Source organism: Pecten maximus, chromosome 5, assembly GCF_902652985.1.
Source record: "Pecten maximus chromosome 5, xPecMax1.1, whole genome shotgun sequence".
In the NCBI taxonomy this organism is placed as follows: Eukaryota; Metazoa; Mollusca; class Bivalvia; order Pectinida; family Pectinidae; genus Pecten; species Pecten maximus.
This window is the reverse complement of record NC_047019.1, coordinates 16,694,346-16,720,079: the sequence shown is the minus strand read 5'-3', so window position 1 is coordinate 16,720,079 and position 25,734 is coordinate 16,694,346. Positions and strand designations below refer to the sequence as shown.

The window sequence follows — 25,734 nt, the reverse complement described above, 5'->3', positions numbered from 1 at the left end:
TTAAAATGCTGTGCCTAAAATCCTGAGCTTTAGTAAACATATATCGGGAGAGTGCGATCATACATAAAGGATGTTGCGTCGACCCCCAGAATGAGAGGGACAGGACCCAAAAGGCGACTTTCGCTCAACTTTTGCTTGAGAACGTTTCACCTCCCAAACGCACGAATTCAGTTCAGCAAAATTTGACGTGACACATAACTAGAGTATAAAACACTGATTCTTACCTTTACCAGTGCTAATGCTGTGTTTTGTCTTTATAACAAACCATCCCAAAAGACTAGACAGGAAAATCGACTTGTCAATTTACTTTAAAAGGAGCGAGATCTTTTCAAAGTACATCTGAATTGCAAAACGAGAAATTCGTATCTCATGCGTATAAGGCTTACAGACGATAACGGGGAAAATGACACTAGGCAATGTTCGACTGACTCGGGTAGCGTTGGATATTTGCCCACATCCTTTTCTCCGATTGCCACGGATGTTGCTAGGTAACATATTGATATGATTGTACCAAACTATTCTGATGTGTCGATAACGACTTAACCATTAGATATTCCACTATTGACATCAGCCCATAAACTTGAGAACACGGATACTTCGGTAAATATTTACCGTGCAATTGAGGAAGCCGTGCATGAAAAACTACAATAATTGGATGTTAAATCATTTTCAGTACCAGCCGTCCTACCTCGAGTAACAAAGTGAGTATGTTACAATGTAGTTTTCATTGTTCATTATCATTAATTCAAACTAAGGTAGCATTGCTTAAGTGAAATTTTCTTCTAAGCCGAGATGAGTTATATGAAAACGATTGCTACCTTCCATTTTCTATATATGCTTATATTACCAAATGTTTTATTTATTGTAGGCAAGTGATTTATAGTGCACATAATGTTTACTGTATTTTTTAACTGATGAAAATGTAACCAGATATATTTTCTGCAACTTATTTGAAATTTATTTGTGATATTTTTTCGATGATAACTTTTAACTACGTATGACATGAATGTCAAAGTTTTACTCAAAAGGTTGATTATTTACTACTTTATAATCATGAAGTCTTTTAAATGTGCTAGCATTAATGATATTCTACTACTTTAATATATATAAGTAAGAAGTGGATTTTTTCATGCCTCTATGACTATTTAGAGATAATATAAAGGCTTAGGTAAAATACAAATATCTTATTTCCATAATAACGGTTTACGTACATTTTTTCTCTTTAATTTAAGAGCATATTGAATAACTTTAAAGCATATTCAACAACTATATGGCATATACACAAAATCTGCCTCATCGACATTCTACTTAAATCAGATAAGGAATTGAAAAGGTGTAGGAAAATACATTTAACGTTAAGGCATATGTATATTTTAAACTTTGAAGAATCGCCAAGGACCCTAGATTTGTTGTCTTGAATTTTAATTGATTATATAAATATTTCATTAGAGTCCAATAAGATGGAGAGGGAAAGATCAAATATCCTGCTAAGCGACAGAGACAGTTGTGAATGACCGTCCTTAATGGCCGAGCGTGAGGCTCGATCATCGAGGAAATCATCCCGCGCTCAGGATCACAAACCCGTACATCTAGTTATACAGATAGATTACTGGTGAGTATCACACACGTTTCCTGGATGTTTTAACGTTTAATTGATAAAACCCTGGCTGATGATAAATGTAAATCACTCCTTTAAATTGTTTATATATCATTCTACCATGTTTGCTATGCAACGCGAGTTTTGATTGGTTTAAAACCATGTATTATTTTCCAATAACCCACGCTCGTGCCAATAATACACGGTCGGGAGTCACGGCTGTAACAATTTTATATATCTAATATTCACCCGTTTTATAAAAGGTAACCATAGCCGAGTGGGCTAATGGGTTAGACTTTCAAAATCTTTTTATCACGACGCGAGTTCGAATCCTACGGATTTTTTTTTTTTTCTTTTTTCTTTTTTTTTTTTTTTTATCAAAATCAATGCCATATGATAGATGCTCTTGATCGTAGTACTGTATTGCCTGTATATTTCATCAACAAATAATGCAATACTCAAGAAATAAATTACAAGGTTTTCTCGGGATTTCTTTGCTGTTTTTCTATTAGAAATAGGTCGATCTCAGAAATAAACAGTACATGGTAGAATAGAAATAATCAACTTTGACTCGTGTATTGTTGCAGGATATACAACTCGGACTCGGATATTTTGCAATTTTAATTAATAACTCAGGCCTGCGGCCTTCATTATTAATTCAATTGCAAAATATCCTCGTCCTCGTTGTATATCCTGCAATAATACACGAATCATCGTTAATTATTTCTTAAATACCGAATTTCACGTGTTAAGGAAACAGGCTGATATTTCTCTATCTGTTTCTTGATCTCAATTATTGTTTATAATAATCAGTGCATTGTTTATTGTGATAATGAAATAAAATAAAGCTAATATCAAGTGTTGATCAAATTTTTTACAAATTTACAAATTAGCAAAAACTTAAATACTGCTTACATCATCGGTGTGGTGATTTAATTTTTGTTTTGGCCAATCAAGACTATCTTTCTATTCATTGCATTAAAGTCCGCCGATTTTTCGGTCCAAAGGTGGCTATTTTTATGCATTTCTGCAATAATCATGCAAGCAACACCATCCAGGTAGCAATAGAAAAGCCGTGAAATTGTGTTGAGCAGCCCATTCAAAGTCTTGTTTTGAAGCGTAACGTCATTAGGGAAGGATGTCAAAAGATTTTACTACCGATTCCCGCGCTTTTTAATTTTGTTGTTGTTGAAAATGTATGATACACTCGTTTTAACTGTGCTCACACTCAAGAAAAATCCAATATTTGATCATGCGTGTGAAATAGTTATTAAACAGGAAGCGATTCACTATCCTCTATGCGCATCACTTCAGAACTATAGGGTAATGGCGTCGATTTTATTAGCGGAATGTTGCGCATGTAATTTCAGGATGGAAAGAGAAATTCGCTACATATGCTGCCATAAAATAATGTTCATTATTTGACATGCGCTTTGCATATTACTTGATCAATGTTTAAAAATTTGCTCATTGGTGTGCATACCATCGTTTGAGATTGCTGGGTGGTAAACGATATACAGAAGCATTGTAAGCTGGCATCTTGAATTCAGAGACACCAGTACTGACTCAGAATAAAAACACTGATTATTTCATAACATTTTCAAACTAACCAATATCCCAAAATCACCAATTTCATTAGTACAAGGGTTGATGCACTTTCATGTTGAAATTTGACACTTGTTGAAATCCGGCATATTTATGCTTTATATATTACTAAATTCATGTCTAAAAGTGGAATTTATCTGTATGTCTTTCATATATATATTCAGTTTAATATGTAATATGCGGATAATCAACACAAACGTCTGACAAACAAGATGGCATTTGTGCGTTTCCCGTTCTAAAGTATTGCTAGAAATTTCCTAAAATAGAAACAAATTTATATTAATAACTGGGATATCGTGTAAAATGATAAAACTTTATTTATATCTCTCAGCATTTAATCATCAGAGCACTTTTACGTTCTGAAAATAGCTAACGGCGTGACATCAGCTTTATGTGTTAGGTGATCTTGTGTATTTCACGATATCCAGTTGCGTAGTGTATTTAACGACATTAGATATCAGAGGCAGGCAGTTCAGTGTTAATTGTTACATTTACTCTTTATTTAAGTGGTTTTTTTTAGAAATGACTTCCTGGATGGCCATTCATTTGGATGCTGAACCATTGTCCTCTTTATTGGTTTAATCTTCACATTTTCCCTACCTTGAGACCCAATATACCGGCTACTATGTGGTATTCTCGTTTCGTGGTCACACTTGTCATTTTTGTGACTTCCACTTTGGCTCTCTAGTCCCTGTCCAGAATTTCTCCTGGAAAAATTGCAGGTTATATAATCTGGGTTTTAAACTTGGATGCCACTCCTCTGTTTTCTTCAGAAGAAATTCACCTGATTAGCCATTGGTCAGTTATTCCCTGACACATGTCAAGGAGGTAGGTTTATGACTTGTATTTTGCAATGATATTGTCCAAGGGTCCAGACATTGAACGTGAACGTGGTCCCTTGTGTACGAGGGTGAAATGGTTAGTACGGATGACTTTGTCTTGATTTCTAATTGATGAAACCGAAAGCATTGCATACTGATCGAAAAGGCAATACCATTAACTAAAATATCTTAGCATTACCAAGAACGTGGTATTCTATTGCAGATAATTAATTTTGATGGTTAATGAAACAGAACAATACTGCAAACCTGTTAACCTAAGATAAAAACAAAACACAACAAAACACAAAAACCGAAAACAAAAAACAAACAAACAAAAAAATCTTACTACATGTATTCAGATTTCATATACAACTGTACATTATTTAAACCGTTTTATTTTGTCATTGCATTTGATCTCAGAAGGTTTATTTTCAATATGACTTTGAAATCATTCCTTAGAAATGTATATGCGCCTGACTGATATCCAATGATATGGTACTGTAGATCGATCTAGCTCTAACAAGCTGTTCATTTTATTTGATGGTCAATAATATATAGAGCACTTGACACCAAATTATGACCCCCGCATAACACTATCTGGTTGTAGTGTTAAAGCCTTACCACTAATACCTGATTTTATGGGTGGTAACAGTTCATGGCATTACGACGTGTATCCGCGATCTCAAACAGTGCTGAGAACAAAGCAAACAAGGAAAGTACAGATGTACTCCTGTACACATCTCTGGATTTATAGCGCGGGAGAATCGAGGTGTGAGGCGATCACTTTACACTATACATACTATACATTCTGTGATCGAACATTGGTATTGGGGCTCTGGCATTGGCTGGGCGATAAGATGTAATATGATGTCCAAGTTAACTTTTGTTTTACGATATACAGTATATGAAGTCTAGAAATGATTCAAAGTCATGTCATTTTACGTTTCCGTACTCCTGCATACAACATATCATCAATAAAATGCCATAGTGAGTACATGAAGTCCTATATTAATTTACCATCCAGAGCTTGACATTAAATTCCATACCTTCATATTCAGCCGTTAACATCAACAAACATAGTAACCTGGATGAGGAGTAACCTCTTTAGGGTAGACATTATAGCTTTTATTATACATTGCACGTATAGAAAAGAAAGAAGTTGTTACTGTTTTGTCACAGACGTTGAATTTTAAGTATATTTGATTTCATTTTGATTTCATTCTTACGAAGATACGTCTATTTCAGATCACATGAGCTTGTTCGTGATATAATAGAATACATCACACGTATCAACCATTCAGTTCGATTGCGCCTTTTTCTGGCATGACGTGCTTCTTTTGCAATTGGTATCTCAGCGGTGTTTTGTCGCTTGGATTTCCAAGCCAATGATATATCTAGCTAACATTGTATATGTACCCTCCGTTTCTTGCTATGTAAGTTATGTGGTTTTTAATTGTATTCACCTTTATTCACTTACAGATATGTCTGACCAGAGCATGGACAAACGTTCATCATGTTTAAATTAGCAGTCCTGGCTAGGTTCCCTGACTCTGACGTCACCGGGACATATTCAGTAAAAGGTAAATCAACTATTTCACATGCATAAGATGACTTATTGCTTTGTATTCTACCAAGTCCAATGTACATGTATATGGATTTTAAATTATACTCAGATTCGCTTTGTACACTACCAAGTATATGAACTTTAAATTATAATCAGATTCGCTTTTAACTCTACGAAGTATGACTTTTAAATCATACTTAGATTCGCTTTGTGCTCTACCAAGTATATAACTTTTAAATCATACTTAGATTCGCTTTGTGCTTTACCAAGAATATATAACTTAAATCATACTCAGATTCGCTTTGTGCTCTACCAAGTATATAACTTTTAAATCATACTCAGATTCGCTTTGTACTCTACCAAGTATAGTGTATATAACTTTTAAATCATACTTAGATTCGCTTTGTGCTTTACCAAGAATATATAACTTAAATCATACTCAGATTCGCTTTGTGCTCTACCAAGTATATAACTTTTAAATCATACGCAGCTTCGCTTTGTACTCTACCACATGTATCATATTCAGATTCAATTTGTACACTACGAAATATATGACTTTTAAATTATACATAGATTCGCTTTGTGCTCTATTATTTATATTAACTTTAAATTATAATCAAACTCGCTTTGTACTCTACCAAGCAAATGACTTTTAAATCATACCCAGTTTCACTTTGTACTCTACCAAGAATATGACTTTTAAATTATACAGTGTACTAAGATTCGCTTTGTACTCTACCAAGAAAAATGGCTTTTAGATTATACACAGCTCTATGGAAACAGTTTCCATAATTTGATCAATACAAAACATAAAAAGTCATTCAACTCAACTGAAGTAAGTGCGACATACATTATTGAATTGTTTAGTTTCTGTTGATCAAAATAAAAATGAACATATACTTCCTAATATTAAGTACAATTTGTAACTCATACAGAGTCCACAGCGAGCTATAGTTTACAGTTCTCATTATCATATGAGTAAATTACGATTTTGGTCGATGTCAAATACAAAGAAACTCATTGAAGATACAGCCTTCTGGAAGACAATATATAGTCGCGCTAGTGTATCAAATAATGATGTAGTTTCTCCCATGACTAGACAGAGAAATCGATATTATAGCTCTGGACTAGATGACGAAATATTAATATATACAATCTCTTTATTAGTGAGGTACCCCTACATCAATTTGTTTTCCCCCATTTAAGGGGCCGCGGTGGCCGAGTGGTTAAGGTGTCCCGACACTTTAACGCCAGCCCTCCACCTCTGGGTTGCGAGTTCGAAACCTACGTGGGGCAGTTGCCAGGTACTGACCGTAGGCTTGTGGTTTTTCTCCGAGTACTCCGGCTTTCCTCCGCCTCCAAACCTGCCATGTCCTGAAATGACCCTGGCTGTTAATAGGACGTTAAACAAAAACAAACCAAACCCCATTTAACCTTCCAGTGATTACTTGTACCACATTAACATCGTATATCAAGCGTTATATACAATATGTTCGATGAAAATGAATGAAAAATAAGCCAATGTAAACAACGTTAAATCATAGGTTCATTTTCATCTCTTTCAATTTCACCTTCGCAAGGCATGCTTATATACAGCATATTCAGGAAAAGTCATTTCCATAAGCAAGAAAAAGCAACTCAACATTAAACACAAGGGACTACTGTAATGGCATTGACTAATCTGCTATTTCGATCATGTTAGTGGCTATATCAATATATTTAAATTGCTGTTAATGTCATAACAGAATCTAGTTGAGTAGTGGTGATCTAAAGATAAATACCATGGGAAAGGTAATCGATGATATGTTCATCAGGGCGATAATGGGGTATTATCTTGTCTGATTAAATCGAGATAAACCCAGTAGATCCTGTCTCTCTGGGAAAACCACACATCCTATTAACCGTTCCAGATACAACATTATCTGTTGTTATAGGAATCCGTAGACCCTTCCGGGAGACCATTGTCATTGTCAAATATATGTAGAATGTTTTAACACTTAAACAGCTCGATGAAATACTTCCCGCAATCCTGTTTTTTTTTGTGTGTGTGTTTTTTTATCTAATTAACTTTTATTTAATTCTTGGTTTTGTTTTGTTTCAGACTCCTTTGAAATTTATGTTAACGGACAAGAAATGTTTTCAAAACTCAGGTCTAAAGCATTTCCAGAAGTCGATGAGGTATATATTCATCGGGTATACATTGAATATATGCCAGTTTTTGTCAAATGTCCATGTTTACGGTAGTGATATATATCCAAATCTTACCAAATACCAAATTTATAGATATATAAACAACGTTGAAGATCATGCCATAATACTCTGATTTGTTTTTTATATGTATTTTGCTTTCTTTTCTCTCCGTCTGGATGTCTAACGAGTCCTACAAAGATTGAAAAGCTATATAATGCAGTTTATATTCACTATCAGGCATTCAATGCATTTATTTCAGGCCGTTTCTTATATTCAGGCTGTAATTCAATTACTTTAAACGTACATATTCAGTGGTAAGCTTATTTTACTGCTTTTTGCGCTTGGCGCATTGTACTAAATTGCTATTGCACTAATTGCACTTTCTATATGGCGTTTCTATATAAAATCATTTTTGCGCTCAAATTCAGAATGCACTAAAATTTGAGTGCGCCAAATAAAGTACGTCTACATTTTTGTTTCTATCATTCAAATGCTAATACAATTGTAAATTGATAATCAAGATATATTATTAACTACAAACGTTTGTCTATTTTCAGGTATTGGATGATATTCAATATACATTCTGCAAAAACATGAACAAAAGGCGTAGATCCTCCCTATGTACAGTTTTATAGATCAACAGACAGTAACATCTGACGAGAAGCTACAGAAGTTGTGTAAACAGAATATCATATTAAGTGTATTATGAGCTTGCTTGTAAAATCAATAGTGTGGAGTAGCTTTCAGGGCCATTATACTCAGAATGACTGTACCTAACCAAAATCCCTGTACCAAGGCGGGTTAGTATACGATATTGAGTGTCAATAGCACTATAGTCCGAAGTGTGTGTGTTTTATACAGCTAATGGTTTCTACAATAAAATATCTGAAAATGTTAACGAAATTGTACATTTGTAATTTGAACTCAAAACCGACAAACGAATGGAATACATAAATAAAAAGATTTACACGATGACTAATGAACAAGTACAAAGATCATAAGACCAGGTGTTTCGCTGGGTAAGCGTCTTCCGCTTCATCGACGACACCCGCCATGTAAATATAGGAAAGGTTGCTCAACGGACACGGAACAACCAAGCTTATCAACGAGCATTAACTTATACCAGGGCTGTGACAGCCGAACCACCATGCATATCAACGAGCAACTACTAACACGGGGCGATGACAACGGAACTACCGGCTTCCCAACAAGCAACTACTTATACCAGAACGATAACAACCAATACATATACTAGCAACTGTAGGTATCAAGACTAGAAATCTTGAGATCTCTACTAAGGTAAGCCTTTAATAAAAAAAAAACTAATTTTGTTGCTCAAATTCATTTTTTTTCTTCACATCTTCGGCAAAGAGTACATAATTTCGGCAGTTGGCAATATTGTACCTGTAATCAATTTAGGTTGAAATGTAGACACATGAGATATGGGAAAATATAAGATTTATTTCTCTAATCTCCAGTTGTTCAAAAGGTGATTAGCTTATTCACTTGGTTAGCGTAAATTTAATTTCTCATTTGTTGCAAAACCGGTGAGTATATCACCTTTAAATTATGCCAGTTGGAAGAGAATTAAGAATTACAGAATTTCATGAAGTTTTGTCAAGTTAGTTCTACCAGAATTTATTATATCAGGATTTGAAAAATGTTGTTAAAATGTGATTAGCCTAATCACCTTTTGAACAACTGGGTCTAGTTGGGACTTGGCGATCATTTGAATCCGTATTGAGAATTATACAGTTTATTAAATTGTAGGACTGTGGCATTTCCCCATTCAGATATCGGAAGTTCTGTAGAACGATTTCGAGTTTCTTCAGTCGCCATTTTAGGCCCCTAGCAATATCACTGATGATTCTTAGAAGTTTAATGATACCGCCATAGTTTAATTACTCTCTATATTGAAGGTGTTAATACCATGTGTCTTTTGTTCAAGTCTTCGAGATTGCAGGTATAGACACTGCTATGCTGATTTAATTATTCCTCGCGAGCTTTACTGTAAACTGTATGTCAAGTTCAAATTCATTTGAATAACGACATATTTCAGACCATTTAATATGTCCATTAAGTTTATTTGAAATCCGATATTGGAGATCATGTAATTTATTGAATAGTGGGACTAATGCATCTTACTACATCTACGTTAAGATATTTCTTTAGACGGCCTTTGTGGAATTTTCTCCGTCCCCTCTTCGATATCAACATTTTCGTCCCTTATCATTGACGAGTCCAAGAAGGAAGGAACAGCTGTACAATGCAGTTAAAAACATGCTTAGCTCTACATTATATGTACTGTATTGAAATGTGCTAATCCTTTGGTGCCAATTTTGCGATTGAAATTGGAGTGCTATAACTCGGAGATGTCAGTCGAAAATAGCAGTGTTGACAGGTATATGTATACACCATATGCATGGTGACTTATTTTAGAACATGTTATGTACTACCGGTTTCTACAATGGACAAATCATTACAGGTGATACATGTTCCATGTACTCTAGCATTCGTGAGGGTTTTGACTTTGATGTTATCAATTTAATCCACTTCAAATTACTGTTGGGGAGTTCTGTTTCAGACCTAGTTTATCGACTGTCGGCGAGTTCAGTTTCGGACATATTTATCAACTGTTGGGGCGTTTTGTTTTAGACCTTCAAAAATGTAATTAATTTATTGACAGTTGGGGCTTCTGATTTGGTCACAGTTCTCTCTTCGTGTGTACCGTTTTGGATCAAGTTTAATTAATCTTGGGACATTCTGTTTCAGACCTAGTTTATTGACTGTTTGGTGCGTTGTGTTTTGGACCTAGTTTATCGACTGTTTGGGGCGTTGTGTTTTGGACCTAGTTTATCGACTGTTTGGGGCGTTGTGTTTTGGACCTAGTTTATCGACTATTTGGTGCGATGTGTTTTGGACCTAGTTTATCGACTGTTTGGGGCGTTGTGTTTTGGACCTAGTTTATCAACTGTTGGGGCGTTGTGTTTTGGACCTAGTTTATCAACTGTTTGGTGCGTTGTGTTTTGGACCTAGTTTATCGACTGTTTGGGGCGTTGTGTTTTGGACCTAGTTTATCGACTGTTTGGGGCGTTGTGTTTTGGACCTATTTTATCAACTGTTGGGGCGTTGTGTTTTGGACCTAGTTTATCGACTGTTTGGTGCGTTGTGTTTTGGACCTAGTTTATCGACTGTTTAGGGCGTTGTGTTTTGGACCTAGTTTATCAACTGTTTGGGGCGTTGTGTTTTGGACCTAGTTTATCGACTGTTTGGTGCGATGTGTTTTGGACCTAGTTTATCGACTGTTTGGTGCGTTGTGTTTTGGACCTAGTTTATCGACTGTTTGGGGCGTTGTGTTTTGGACCTAGTTTATCGACTGTTTGGGGCGTTGTGTTTTGGACCTAGTTTATCGACTGTTTGGTGCGTTGTGTTTTGGACCTAGTTTATCGACTGTTTGGTGCGTTGTGTTTTGGACCTAGTTTATCGACTATTTGGGGCGTTGTGTTTTGGACCTAGTTTATCAACTGTTGGGGCGTTGTGTTTTGGACCTAGTTTATCGACTGTTTGGTGCGTTGTGTTTTGGACCTAGTTTATCGACTGTTTGGGGCGTTGTGTTTTGGACCTAGTTTATCGACTGTTTGGGGCGTTGTGTTTTGGACCTAGTTTATCAACTGTTGGGGCGTTGTGTTTTGGACCTAGTTTATCGACTGTTTGGTGCGTTGTGTTTTGGACCTAGTTTATCGACTGTTTAGGGCGTTGTGTTTTGGACCTAGTTTATCGACTGTTTGGGGCGTTGTGTTTTGGACCTAGTTTATCGACTGTTTGGGGCGTTGTGTTTTGGACCTAGTTTATCGACTGTTTGGTGCGATGTGTTTTGGACCTAGTTTATCGACTGTTTGGTGCGTTGTGTTTCAGACCTAGTTTATCGACTGTTTGGGGCGTTGTGTTTCAGACCTAGTTTATCAACTGTTGGGGTGTTCTGTTTTGGACCTAGTTTTTTTTTTTATTTCTCTTGGGTTGATAAAACATTTGGTCCCCTTTATCTAAAGGTGCTCCTCATAAGATTTTGTTTAAAATCCTCTGGTCTTCTGATTATTCCTCTATAATTACATTTCCCGTTTTGAACCCCTTCTGTCTCTGTATGTCCACTTACCCAACACACGATGAATTCTCCCAACCATCAGTTTGGTTTTTGATGAGTTAAAAAAATCAATTAACACAATATTTTGTTCACTAGTTTCATTTATAGATTCATAAATCATCATATGAAATATACATAAAATGTATTTATCATGACAAACAAAATATCACAGTCAACATTATTTTGGACGGATTTAACACAATATAGCTTTGTCTTTTCATAGAAGAAATTGAACACTTCCATCTTGACAGAAATGTGAAAACTGCTATGACATGAACAATTATCTTAGCAGTATTGATATCGCAAGAACACTTTTGGAACAGAATCGATAGAGCAAGAACACTTTTGGAACAGAATCGATAGAGCAAGAACACTTTTCTGAACAGTGTCTATATAGCATTAACATTTTTCTGAACAGTATCGATATAGCAGGAACACAATTGATACAATTTATTGAAGTGCACATACAAATCTTCTATCCATGCTTAATTTTCTAAAATATCTGAAGAATAACCATATGTCACTACTACAGTACATGTATATTCGACTCCTTCAGCTATCTTATATAAGACTGATGAAGTTATCTTTACTTGTTTCTCATTTCTTATAAAGCTAGAGTAAGAATTATTTTGACAATACCTTATACACCACAGCAATCTTACCAATCCATTGATAACATAATGTCAAATTCATTATCCCTTCTTAAGTTTTGAAGTCCAAACAGTTTCTTGTATCACATACAGCTGTGTAATGAATTGAATTAAAGACTAAATTGTCCCTGCTAAGGCAGGAATTCAATTGTTTCCATCAAGTTCCATGAACTCTACTGCCATTTCCTGTAAGATGGTACAACTTGGAATGCAAGTGTTCAAAAAAGTTTCTGAATCACCAAAAGGTAAAAACAATGAGCTATGTTTTTCCTGTTCTTGGTCGCTGTGTGTTATCAGCAATGACTTTCTCGGCTGAGGAGGGGAGTCGGCGCTTGGTTGGTCCTCGTGCTACCTGCCTGGCACGTGTACCGAAGCCCAGACATTGCAGTGACTCTGTGATGTAACGCTGGGAGGGCGACACGCAGAGCAGCACTAGTAACTTGGCATCTCCACCTAAACAAGGCAAATATAGAATGCATGTCAATATTGCCTAGCATTCTGACGTACATGTATGCTTGAGAATGAAGTCATGGCAAGCCTACATAGGCAGCAAATGAAAAATTAACTGCCCAGAATTCATAAAGCCTACTCATGCGATCATAGTCATTCAGTCACTGGGCTATACAGTAAACTCCACATTTCACGAAGTCGGATTTAACGATATACCGCATTTCACGAAGTCTTTAAAAATCCCCTACTGAGCCTCTATATAAACCTTTGTAAATTAATCCTGTATTCACGAAGTCGCTATGTACGAACTATCGCTTTGTGCGATATGGTCTGGGGGTCCCCGCGGGATAATTTACCTGTATGTACGAACTGTGAAAACAGTTCATTAACCCTACCCGATATAAATCGCTGTAAAAACAAGTCACTGTTCATTTGTTTGTCACTTTATACACGAAGGAAGGTGTCAAAATGGCTACTCCGAAAAAGAGAAATATATTGGATCTTCAAACGAAACACCAAATTTTGATTGATGTCGACAAAGGAATTCAATCGAAAAAAAACATAGCGGAGGCTTATGGCATACCGCAAAACTCGTTGAGTACGTTGTTGAAAAATCGGGCACAAATAGAGAAAGCTTTTAATACTGGAACTTTCAGTCCAAAACGCAAGTATTTACGGACAGCAAACCACTCAGATATTGAGGAAGCGCTTTTTAAATGGTTCCACAATGTGCGTGATAAAAATATTCCCGTCAATGGACCAATACTTTCCGCGAAAGCAGAGGATCTTGCGAAAGATCTCGGATACAGTGACTTCAAATCCTCGAATGGTTTCATTGAACGTTTCAAAAAAAGAAGGGATATTTCAAGCAAAGTGAGTTCTGGGGAAAGTTCCTCCGTTTCCGAGGAAACTGTGGATGAGTGGAAAAATAAAGTTGGTGACATCATTTCTAATTACACTCTAGACAATGTGTTTAATGCCGACGTGATTCAATGCATGCGTTTAGCTTACGTTGTGTTAATAACAATTTGTAAATAATAATTAAAATGTAACACAAGTTTAACAAAATGTCCAGTGATTGTTGTTTTTAAATACTGATCATACAGTTAGTGTTTACACATTTACGCTAGGCCTAGCTAGCCAGCTGGTGAACGGTATATATATCGAGACTAATTTTAGACAGGGAGGACTGGTCGTGTTTCACGAAGTCCGGTTTCTACGAAGTTGTTTTCATGGTCCGACTGACTTCTTGAAAACCGGAGTTTACTGTATATATATGGATGGTCAGAATCTACATATGCATTAAATGTCGCCAGATCAAAATGGAGGACATGACGTATGTGAAAAAGTGAAATACAACAAGCTATTGTTTTGCTATTGTGAAACAATGGAATGTCTCATCATCAATTATACCAATCAATTCAAATACCTGACAACATTTTCTTAAATTTTGTGTATTTCAAAAATGTTTCCAAACTTTTATATCTATTTTAGTCTCTTACTCATTTAACTGTATATTTTCATGCTTAGACATATTCAAGAATATTTGTGTTGTCACATGGCAATAAAATTGAAATAATAATTTAAAACTGCTATATCTAACATATAACAATGTCCCATTTTTTGTCCCCATTCCTCTCCTGTGATATTTGACATTTAGATGTGACGTACCTATTGAGTCCTGAAGGAGATGAGTAAGACGACTATTTCGGTAAGGAACATGGCCTCTATGCTCTGACAAAGCACCTAGGACATCAGCCAGGGCGGACAGACTCTTGTTGATGTGGGAAGCTTCCCTCAGAGCAGCTCCTGTCACACCACTCATCCCTGTACACAGTATATACAGCAAAATGTGGATCATGTCAATCATGTAAAGGTGAGCAGTATATTACTGGTATATATATCATACCATTGTTAACAGTTATAAACATTATTTCTTAGCTGGTTCAATTTCTTCTTGACAAAATCCTGAATATCAGCTCTGATAGAAACACATATAGTGTAATGGATCATTTTATTAATTGCCATATTAATGTAACCCTGGTAAATACTAGCCGCAATATACCGCTCAGCTAGAGAGATCTTTTCTTTAGCTCGATCGGTTGAGCGCAAGACTATAGTAAGCCAGAGGTCCCGGGTTTTTGGTCCCTAGCGGAGGCAGTGGTTTAAATTTATATAATTCCTGCGCTCTGTTACATTAAGAAAGAATATTATATGAACGATATGAAATGACATGGGTTTTGTCAATTAAGGACTAGTCTACTGTACAGTGGGAGGTACCTTACAACAAAATAATCAAAGATCTCCGACACACAAACATAGGGAATGCTACAAATAAGCCCCCTTCCCTATTTTTGGCCAATCTTTTTTTCATTTTGGTGGTGGTGGTGGTGGTGGTGATGGAGGTATTTGTGGTACAATAAAGTAAGCTAGACATTTAAATCAGGTCACACCAAAGATAGCTATAATATTTTTTTTTTGCAAAGAAAAATTACCAATAAAAATGATGTTATAAATAAGTAACTCGACATTAATGAAGAGAGTTAGTACTGATTGCACTTACCAACACATTCACTACCAGCAAGGTCCACCAACTGTAACTTGGTCCTAATGACTGCCTGGCTGTCGGATGATGGCGGTTCAGGACCTGGGCCACTTATCATTGACATCGGAACAGACAGAGATCGTCCCCTGGCATCTCTACTTGTTGTCTGCTGCATAGCCCCTTCAGTATAAAACAAAAACAATCAATACCTAGAATGTTAACATGGTGTGTACAATAATACCTAGAATGTTTACAAGTTGTGTACAATAATACCTAGAATGTTTACATGGTGTGTACAATAATACCTAGAATGTTAACATGGTGTGTACAATAATACCTAGAATGTTTACATGTTGTTTACAATAATACCTAGAATGTTAACATAGTGTGTACAATAATACCTAGAATGTTTACAATAATACCTAGAATGTTTACAAGTTGTGTACAATAATACCTAGAATGTTTACAAGTTGTGTACAATAATACCTAGAATGTTTACAATAATACCTAGAATGTTAACATGGTGTGTACAATAATACCTAGAATGTTTACAATAATACATTTGTACCTAGAATGTTTACAAGTTGTGTACAATAATACCTAGAATGTTAACATGGTGTGTACAATAATACCTAGAATGTTTACAATAATACCTAGAATGTTTACATGGTGTGTACAATAATACCTAGAATGTTTACATGGTGTGTACAATAATACCTAGAATGTTTACATGGTGTGTACAATAATACCTAGAATGTTTACATGGTGTGTACAATAATACCTAGAATGTTTACATGGTGTGTACAATAATATCTAGAATGTTAACATGGTGTGTACAATAATACCTAGAATGTTTACATGGTGTGTACAATAATACCTAGAATGTTTACATGGTGTGTACAATAATACCTAGAATGTTTACATGGTGTGTACAATAATACCTAGAATGTTTACATGTTAATTTGTAATCGTTTGTACAATAACACCTAGAATGTTTACATGGTGTGTACAATAACACCTAGAATGTTAACATGGTGTGTACAATAATACCTAGAATGTTTACATGGTGTGTAAAATAATACCTAGAATGTTAACATGGTGTGTACAATAATACCTAGAATGTTTACATGGTGTGTACAATAATACCTAGAATGTTTACATGGTGTGTACAATAATACCTAGAATGTTTACATCGTGTGTACAATAATACCTAGAATTTTAACATGGTGTGTACAATTATACCTAGAATGTTTACATGTTGTGTACAATAATACCTAGAATGTTTACAAGGTGTGTACAATAATACCTAGAATGTTAACATGGTGTGTACAATAATACCTAGAATGTTAACATGGTGTGTACAATAATACCTAGAATGTTAACATAGTGTGTACAATAATACCTAGAATGTTTACAATAATACCTAGAATGTTTACAAGTTGTCATTATTTTGTACAGTAATGTTTCATATCAGGAGCTGGAACAGAAATGTTTACATTACCATCTATAGGCTGCCTCAGTGTATTTCAATTTTATTCTCATTCAATAAATCTCTACACAGTTTTCTCTTAAACATTAAATTCAATGTGACTCGTAGCATTTTTGCATTTATGATCGTAAAACATGTCCTACAGTATCATTAAAGAAGAACTTGCCAGCTGTGGTAGTTTTCATAAGATTACTTTTTTTGATTCACATTTCCATTTTGAACAAATTACGTATATTATGCTAATTCAATTAAATCACAAACAACATTTTTCTGCTAAATTGATGTTATATATCCACTGTATACCTGAAAGTCCAACAGGAGAAGCTACTGCTATGCACTGTGTACTGCTAATTGGAAGCATTGACACACACAAAAATTATATCAATAAACAATTACATGACCTTGAATGCAGATCATGCATACTTTCCCATGTATCTACTTCATGGTCCATATTTTGAAATTCTAGCTTACTGTAATTCACCTGATATAAACTCCCTATTTTTCACATTTTCACTGCAATTTAGGCCCCTACTCAGAGATAAGCCAATCACCGACTTTTGTGCTGCAGGTAAATGCAGAAGCCACTAGATATTGAAGCCTGCCTCAATAAGTGGTAGTTGAACACTTTAACAACCCAATTTATTGTACTGGAGAACTTAAGTCTTTGATTGTGTAGCCTTAATACACAATGTAGTTGCTATTCACTATACACTCTAAATAAAAGCATATCAAATGTAACATCCAACAGCAAGTTAGGAGTGACATGATATCACCAGGCTGAATATAAAACTAATAATATATATAATAATATACCCTGTATATAAAACTAATACTATATAATAATATACCCTGTATATAAAAGTAATACTATATAATAATATACCCTGTATATAAAACTAATACTATATAATAATATACCCTGTATATAAAACTAATACTATATAATAATATACCCTGTATATAAAACTAATACTATATAATAATATACCCTGTATATAAAACTAATAATATACAATAATATATGCACTAACATTTAAAAAAAAGTTATTTCTTGGTGGTAAGAGTTCTGTTTGTACTTCGTTACGTACACCATAAATAAACCAATATTTCATATTCATATGAACATTTTTGGTGATGACCACAGGTCACCTCGATCTAAGAGAAATTAATGACATCAGATAATAACAATATTAACAGTGTTAATTAAACTGTGATATAAACCAAAACGTGACATTAAGTGATGTGATAATAAGTGGAATGTATTTGTATTAAACTGTTTAAAACAAACGGGTCATAGAAATCACAAGGGATCACAATCCAGTTTGGAGAATAGAGACATGTACTTTCACAAACTTTAGTCAGAGAAAGGGTGTGACATAACGTCTGGATGGGCACAGCTTGCTTTGGAAACAGAGACATATTTTAACACACACTGTAGTCTTGGCAAAAGATTTGACTGCATGGACACAGTACAGAGTATCAAATTACTCACAAATCCGAAAAACATTGGGAATTCCACTAAATGACCACTAAAAGTGAATTTTAATACCCATGATTTTTCTTCTCCAATTTAACAATCAATTGGTTGGATTACACATTCAAAGCACTGTGTGTATACATATGTGAGCGTGATCTTTATTATATAATGTAAGATTGAATGCCAATCAGTGAGTGAGACTGACTACAATGTATATAATTATACTAATTATTTATTGCATAAAATAAGTAATTACTGTGTAGTTAATTATATTATTTACTGTATAAAAACGTAAAGTGAAACTATGAGAAGACTGAGTAGTATGAGCCTAACTTATCAATGCCTGACTATTAGTTTTAGTAATAGTGTTAGTTTTACAATTTTCTAAAAATATTATGAGTAAATTAATAGCTTTGTGAAAATGAAAACAAAACAAAGTGAATGGCATATTATAATGCCTTACATTAATAGCAATTACTGACAGTTTATCTTCTACATTTCACATCTGTTTCTTATTAAAACCCAAATACACTGAACTTTTGTGAAGTACTTACCGTCCTGTGTGGAAGGTTTAGAGAAGAAGCTAGGAGCCTGGGAGTTTACGGTCAGAGTGACCACTAAGTGAGATCGACTAGAATGGTCATGGACAAGAGTGGACGATTCACGTCTAGCTTTCAATCCCCGCTGGACTAGACACATGACATCATATACATTGTCTACTTCCCTGTGGATAGACGACAATAAATTACAAATGAAAATCTGGATGACGTAAACTGACCGGGCAAAACACAATTTTAAGGAGGCAGTTTTCTACCATACTAAAGATTGAAGTTTTCTCATACATTTAGTTAAGTAATTGTAGGTGAAAGATATTCACAACACTGCTGCTTCCCTCGCAGGAATAGAGTTAAACACAAACTTTACCTAGTAATGTCAAGTTTCGTAGTATCCATAATTTGCTTAATCACCATAAAGTCTGTATGATATTCCGTAAATGATTGGTGTGCTGAGATGTTCACATTGTGGTCTAATTACATATATACAATGTTTGGTTAATGGACTTTTATTACATTTTTACCAGTGAAATATCAAAAATTATTCATTCTATAAAAGTGATATTTATATATCATATTTATCACGAGTGAAAAATATCACTTTTGCTGATTTGACCAATCAAATTAATGATGAGAAAATACCAAAATAATTGACCAATCAGAAAGCCCGACATATATCTCAGCACCTGGACAGGGGGAACTACATTTTTTGTTTACAAATTATCGCTGTAGGCCTAGTTAGCATACTGGGTAGGTTTTTCGTTGATAAAAAATGTAATAAACAGAATATCTAACAGTGTCTTCAGTAATACCAAATATATTTCACTCGTGTGGCTAATATTTAGATATTTTTCACTCGTGCTGCGCACTCGTGAAAAATATCAAAATATTAGCCCCACAAATATATTTGGTATTACTGAAAACACTGTTAGATATCCTCTATATACTTAAAAAACTTTAAAGTGAAATGTTGACAACAATGATTAGTAGCAATCTACATAACAATGTAGTCTCACTTTTGTGACTTTTCATTGCAGGTCAGACAATAACAGGGCTGTAACTCTGTATCTGATCAAGGATGATGTTCCAATTTTAATATACACGTAACAATCTGCCATTCCTAGAGGTATTCACAAAATTCAGAAATTTTGTGTGACAGTATATGAGATGTATCCTAGACTTGACAAACAGACTAACAGATTGACTCAGCGAGTGAAAACATACTATTTCAATCTACGCACACAGCTGAGAGACTTACAATCAACCGACAGACCACTGGTAAGGGGTACTATTACAAGTATAACATAAGAGGCCACTGGTCAGTTGGTTTAATTATTATGACGTTTCGCTGACCGTGACAGAGCATATCATAATTTTCTCGCTGTGTCAACCTCTAACATTGTTGGAGTATATATGGTAAGGGGATACAATAGGACTGTCTATATGGCAGTTATTAGTGACCTACTTGAATGTGATGGTGGGTAGGTTGATAGAGTTATCTACCCCTGTGCTGATATCGTGTTTTGTATTGGCATCACTGCTAAGGAGGTCCCGAATGTCGTTGTTATATATCTCTACAACAGAGACCTCTATGGTATGATGTCTCTCTGGTTTCTCCGATATCAACCTTGTAAAATTGAAACAAACAAAACACAAATTAAACATGCAAATCACTATCACTATTTGTTAAGTGATTAAGTTATTTTTAACTGGGCATAACACAACAATTACAGAGATTTAAAGTGAACAACCCACAATCTTCAAATACAATTGTATATTTTGAGGTTTAAACACCCAATTCATGTACCAATATAAATAGGAAAATTATAAAGTATACTATCTAATTATTTCATCAATTAGCTTCTAAATTCTTACATTTGTTGATCTACTTAACACAATGTATAAATAAACACTTATTTAGTTAAACTTCAAAAAACAAATCATTTTACACTCTGCAGATTGTATAATGACTGGATTCCACATTTTCCTTTAGTCATCTCTCCAAGATGTTGATATATCACAACAAGTATTGGATAATATATTTGGATATTGGATAATTACTTTGACCGCCTTTTCTACCTCCATACCTGAAGAGCTCTCTAGCTGCACGAGGGATGACTCCCTCCTCTGGGTGTGGCTCCAGTGATGCATTATAGTCCTCATTCTTGTGACTACCCAGCATTGTATGAGTCTTACCACTACCTGTCTGGCCATACGCCATGATACAGATATTGTACCTGTCAAAATCATACAAACAATTTAGAGCTGATATCGCTTCTTTTTCAAAGTAAAACTCCTACAACATCTGACAAACAAGTCGTGTAGCATCTTTAAGAGATAATTATGTTGATTGTCTTTAAGGATGCAGTTTAATTGCAGTTTAATTCATTTTGGCTCAACTGCAGCTAAGTCCCAATTTGTTTTAAAAAGTACTATTATCTTGTGTCTTTTGTACAATTCCGTATCCCTTGTTTGGATTTTCTCTAATTTTCTTATCCCAGGTTTGAATTCCCTCCATCATCCTCTGGCACAAAAAAAACTGTTCAGAAAAAAAAAAATCCTTGCAATAAGCATTAAATTCAACAACTTTATAGCCCCCCCCCCCCCCCCCATACTTGAAGCAGTAACCTGAGTAGGTACAGGATATACATACCCATCCAATAACGATGTCAACATAGGCTGTACCTCGTAAAACACATTCTCTTGGCTCTCTTTAGGATCATACACTCTGAGGAAAGAAGAAAATCACACTAATTGTCAACATGTAATCATACATTCAAAGTGCTTTACTGAAAAATAAAAGGTACTTTACAGAATATCACCAGACTTTAAAGATATAGGAATGTTATTTCAACATCAGGTACAACAGTCAATCTAAATAGTAATAGTTTTTCTAAAGCCTTTTGATCTGTGTAATATGATGAATTATAAGCTCAACAAAACAAGAGACAATTGTAGTAAAATTAATGTTTTGTTTTACCCAAAAAGTCCTTGCAAGTGAAATGTGCCAGCAATCATACTGCACATATGATTAATGTGAAAAATAAATATAACATAACTTGTGTAAAGTGATCTTTCTAAGGATCACACAATTTTGGCTCCCAAAATAACAGTGGATATACTCTACATCATTTGAAATACACCTTACTTAAATAAAGTATATGGTATGCAACATATTGCTTAAGTGCCATCCAGCATCTCTGTTATATTTCATTTACCTCCAGTTACATGTATCATGTATAGTAAGAAGTTAAAGCCTAGACAATTAATTTGGTCTTACACTTCAATCTGAAGTCAGAAGTGGTATAGCCTAAAACCTATACTGCCTTATTTCATTGAGATTATACCTTCAACAAGTCATAAATTATCTGGTATGTGACCATAAAGAATTTTGGATGGATGATTGACCTTTGACCTCAATATGACCATGAGCTTTGATGTACAAGTCCACAAGTTATGTTCACTGTCTTGCCATGTCTTGCATACTAGATTATCAAATAAAATTTCACTGGCCTTTACTTTCAGCAAGTGAAGAGTTATGTCACGTACTGGACAAATGTCTTGGATAACCGAATTTACAACAAACAATTGATATTTTCTTTGGGATAGCTGTACAGTATCAGAAAATTTAATGTGACATTTCATATAGTATATGTGACTTACCTTTCAAATTCAAACACTTTGTTATGTTTAGCTGTCCGTACGCATGCATTTTCCTTACAAAAACAAATAACAGTGTAATTACTCGTCAGATGACAACAGTATAAACATTTTATGAAAAATAAATAAGTGGCTTCTCATTTTTTTTTTTTTTAAAGGAAAAAAATTAATGGAACTTTCTTTTACTGATAAATTAGTCAGAATTATTCACAGATTGCTTGGAGGAGTGGAAGAGGTGTAGATGAGCACTTAAAGAGTTCTCCAAGTTAAAGAAGGCTATTGCACTCAGACACAGCTCTCCAGGTAAAACAATGAAGGCTGCTATATATTAGAAACTAACTTCTCAATACCTATATATACTTACATCATCAACATAATGTACAACCACCTCAGATTTCGTTCCAATTCTAAAACATGCATTAATGTAATGGATTAATATTGCCAGATCTATGTACAGTATATAATGTACAGGTATATAATTTTCATGAAACATGTAAAGTACATTAAAATACTATCACACTTCAAAGTTCCTGTTTTCATGTTTTATTTTAAAAAAATTGAAATAATCTTAATTTCTAAATATTCTAATTTTTTTTTTTATATTAGTTTCTTAACAATTATCTAAATTATTTTTTAGTCAGTTGTATTATACATCAATTGCGGTATATGATCTCAGATAATTTGTTGTTTTGGGAGTTTGATAAATATATATAAACGAGACTATGCATACCTGCCAAGTGTTGACGGGTCCTCTAAACCTGTATCAAACTCCATCAATGGTCTTAGTCGACAGTGAACTCGTATATTACCCCTAAGTTCCTAGAAAATAATAAGGAAAGTTTCAGTTCACCGCAAATTTCTCTCTAAGCTTATTCGTTACCAACTTAGGGAAATATGTTTTTTTCTTAATCACAGGAACTGAAAGTTATAGACAGGAAAACACATGGCATCTTTGATGGGCTAATGAAATAATTTTTGTTTACATCAACCTTTAAAAAATATGTTGAATTGTATCGTCTAATGAAAATTAATGGAACTTTAACTCAATTTGAGTGAATCATTCCTTGTAAATTCTGAAAACCCTAAGAAATAACCACTTCCTTAAAAAAATGTAAAAGTGAAAAACATTTTAAACAGTAACAGCAAGTCTTGTGTGTACCATGAGTGTATTATGAAGTTCCTGTCGCCGTTTCTTCTCTTTGGCATGCCGATCTGTGATATCTTGGAGCGCTGTGTTCATTTGCTCAATCTTATCTTGTAGGACGGAAAGACTAGATGTTTGAGATTGGAACATGTGACGGTGTCGATGGATCACTGTTGAAGCACGATCAATCTGAGAACCAAAATCCTGTGGCATATTTATGGCAATCTTGTGGACATCCGACAAATCTTCTCGCAGTCTCTGCAAAATTATGAAATGATAGTATTGGATCAGTACGAGATTATATTCTATCACATCTGGCCATGCATGGCTAAAAACAGACACCAGTAAATTCCATCACTCAATCTTTCATTTTGTATTTTTTGGAGGCTGATTTAGAGAGACTTTTTACATATGTGTACATTGGCATGTTAGTACTACCACCATTTGTATGGTCCAAGGCATCAAGGCCACCAAGCTTATAGAAAATATATATAATTTCAAGATGATAAAATTACATTAGAGTTGTAGCTAATGATTATTATTACATAAAACTTCAAGAGTACCATTGTGGCAAAACAATAATATACATGTACTGTATAGACATACTTGTCAAAACAATATTAAGTAATATATATTAATTTAATACAAAAGAATCATGATATGTTGAAGGCTTACATTAACATCATGTTTCAATTTTGTTGCATATTGAGCGATGGATTTCCTGAACTTTTGTTCCGAGTCAAACTGGTTCTGTAGCCCCGACATATCCTCCCTGTTTGTCTGTAGTGTTCCTCTAAGCTGGGCCAACTTTAGATACAGCATCGCATTTTCTGTTTCCAATGTTGATATTCGCTCATCCTTCGTCTGAAATCATATTTTGACTCATTGTGAACAAGAAAATTTACAATTCTCATGATGCAATCATATGAACAGGTATCAACATATTCAAATGTACCGAAACAAAAACATAACTCTTAAGGCCTATAGGCTTTAATGCTTAGGTTTGGAATAATATATGTTCAATCATCAATGTCTTCAGGATAAAGGCTGATGTTTGACAAATGATAACAAAGGTCAAATGAATAATCAATTTATTGATCAATATGACATTTTGTAATTTGCATGCCTTTAAAAATATAATTACTATCTACATAAATGTATTTATATATATAAGTAAAGTTGTCAGTTCCTGTAAAGTGCTTCCATCTTAATTGGCAGAAATGTTAGAATTTCAAGCTTTTTCATGTTTATACAATGGCATCCAACAAGATCTCAAGGGCTGTGGTATAGATCTGTCTTTGCTGAGATTTGGAAAATTTCAATAAAAAAACACCACATAATTTGTGAAGTCATATATAGAAATATATGAACCATTTTGTTATTGATTTATTCACACAAGTAAGCACTAGATGTAAGCAGTAAGTATATGTACCGCTATCTACTGGCATGACTTTGAGTACAGTAAACTACACTCGCTTTGTGGATATTGACAGTATAACATATATTTACATACTAATTCAATTTTAGAATTATAACTGAAATCTTGTAACAGCATGGCACAAATAGTCATCTGAACATGTGTTGTATATTGAAAAATTATTTAGGTAAATATTAACTCATTTGCTTGACTTCAATTTTCAATTTATCAATTCATTGATTACTGTGTTTGAAGTATGGTGTAGCGAGAATTTCAAGTCTTGAACATGACTTGATGAACGTTCTAAATTAAAAAATTATCAAAATGAATTTGTTTGAAAAATAACACAAGTTCCACAGCAATATTATATAGAGAATCGATCACACTATTTCAGAAGTTATAAAACTACAAATAACAATTAATGGCTGAA

General features: G+C 34.4%; 2 protein-coding genes and 1 long non-coding RNA gene across 3 annotated transcripts in view; 2 read left to right on the top strand and 1 right to left on the bottom strand.

Moving 5' to 3' along the window:
- The first annotated feature begins 354 nt into the window (after positions 1–354).
- LOC117327332 lies at positions 355–8,675 on the top strand. The gene is made up of 5 exons (XR_004532617.1): positions 355–701; positions 1,450–1,612; positions 5,503–5,603; positions 7,689–7,765; positions 8,335–8,675. It is a non-coding gene; the product is annotated as an uncharacterized LOC117327332 (long non-coding RNA).
- A 3,326-nt stretch (positions 8,676–12,001) lies between these two features.
- Positions 12,002–25,734, bottom strand: part of LOC117327331 (kinesin-like protein KIF25) — a 16,649-nt gene continuing 2,916 nt past the window's right edge. Inside the window, exons 2-13 of the mRNA XM_033884261.1 lie at positions 24,563–24,751; positions 23,903–24,145; positions 23,474–23,562; positions 23,108–23,150; positions 22,747–22,799; positions 21,737–21,811; positions 21,171–21,320; positions 20,549–20,710; positions 19,084–19,253; positions 15,582–15,743; positions 14,690–14,845; positions 12,002–13,021 (exon numbers count right to left, since the gene is read on the bottom strand). Of these exons, the coding sequence (XP_033740152.1) occupies positions 12,828–13,021; positions 14,690–14,845; positions 15,582–15,743; positions 19,084–19,253; positions 20,549–20,710; positions 21,171–21,320; positions 21,737–21,811; positions 22,747–22,799; positions 23,108–23,150; positions 23,474–23,562; positions 23,903–24,145; positions 24,563–24,751 (1,686 nt within the window). The 3' untranslated portion in view covers positions 12,002–12,827. The remainder of the gene's footprint in view (positions 13,022–14,689; positions 14,846–15,581; positions 15,744–19,083; positions 19,254–20,548; positions 20,711–21,170; positions 21,321–21,736; positions 21,812–22,746; positions 22,800–23,107; positions 23,151–23,473; positions 23,563–23,902; positions 24,146–24,562; positions 24,752–25,734) is intronic.
- The window catches only part of LOC117327330 (tubulin--tyrosine ligase-like protein 12), a 17,691-nt gene continuing 16,028 nt past the window's right edge, over positions 24,072–25,734 (top strand). The window contains exon 1 of the mRNA XM_033884260.1: positions 24,072–24,177. Within this exon, the coding sequence (XP_033740151.1) occupies positions 24,161–24,177 (17 nt within the window). The 5' untranslated portion in view covers positions 24,072–24,160. The remainder of the gene's footprint in view (positions 24,178–25,734) is intronic.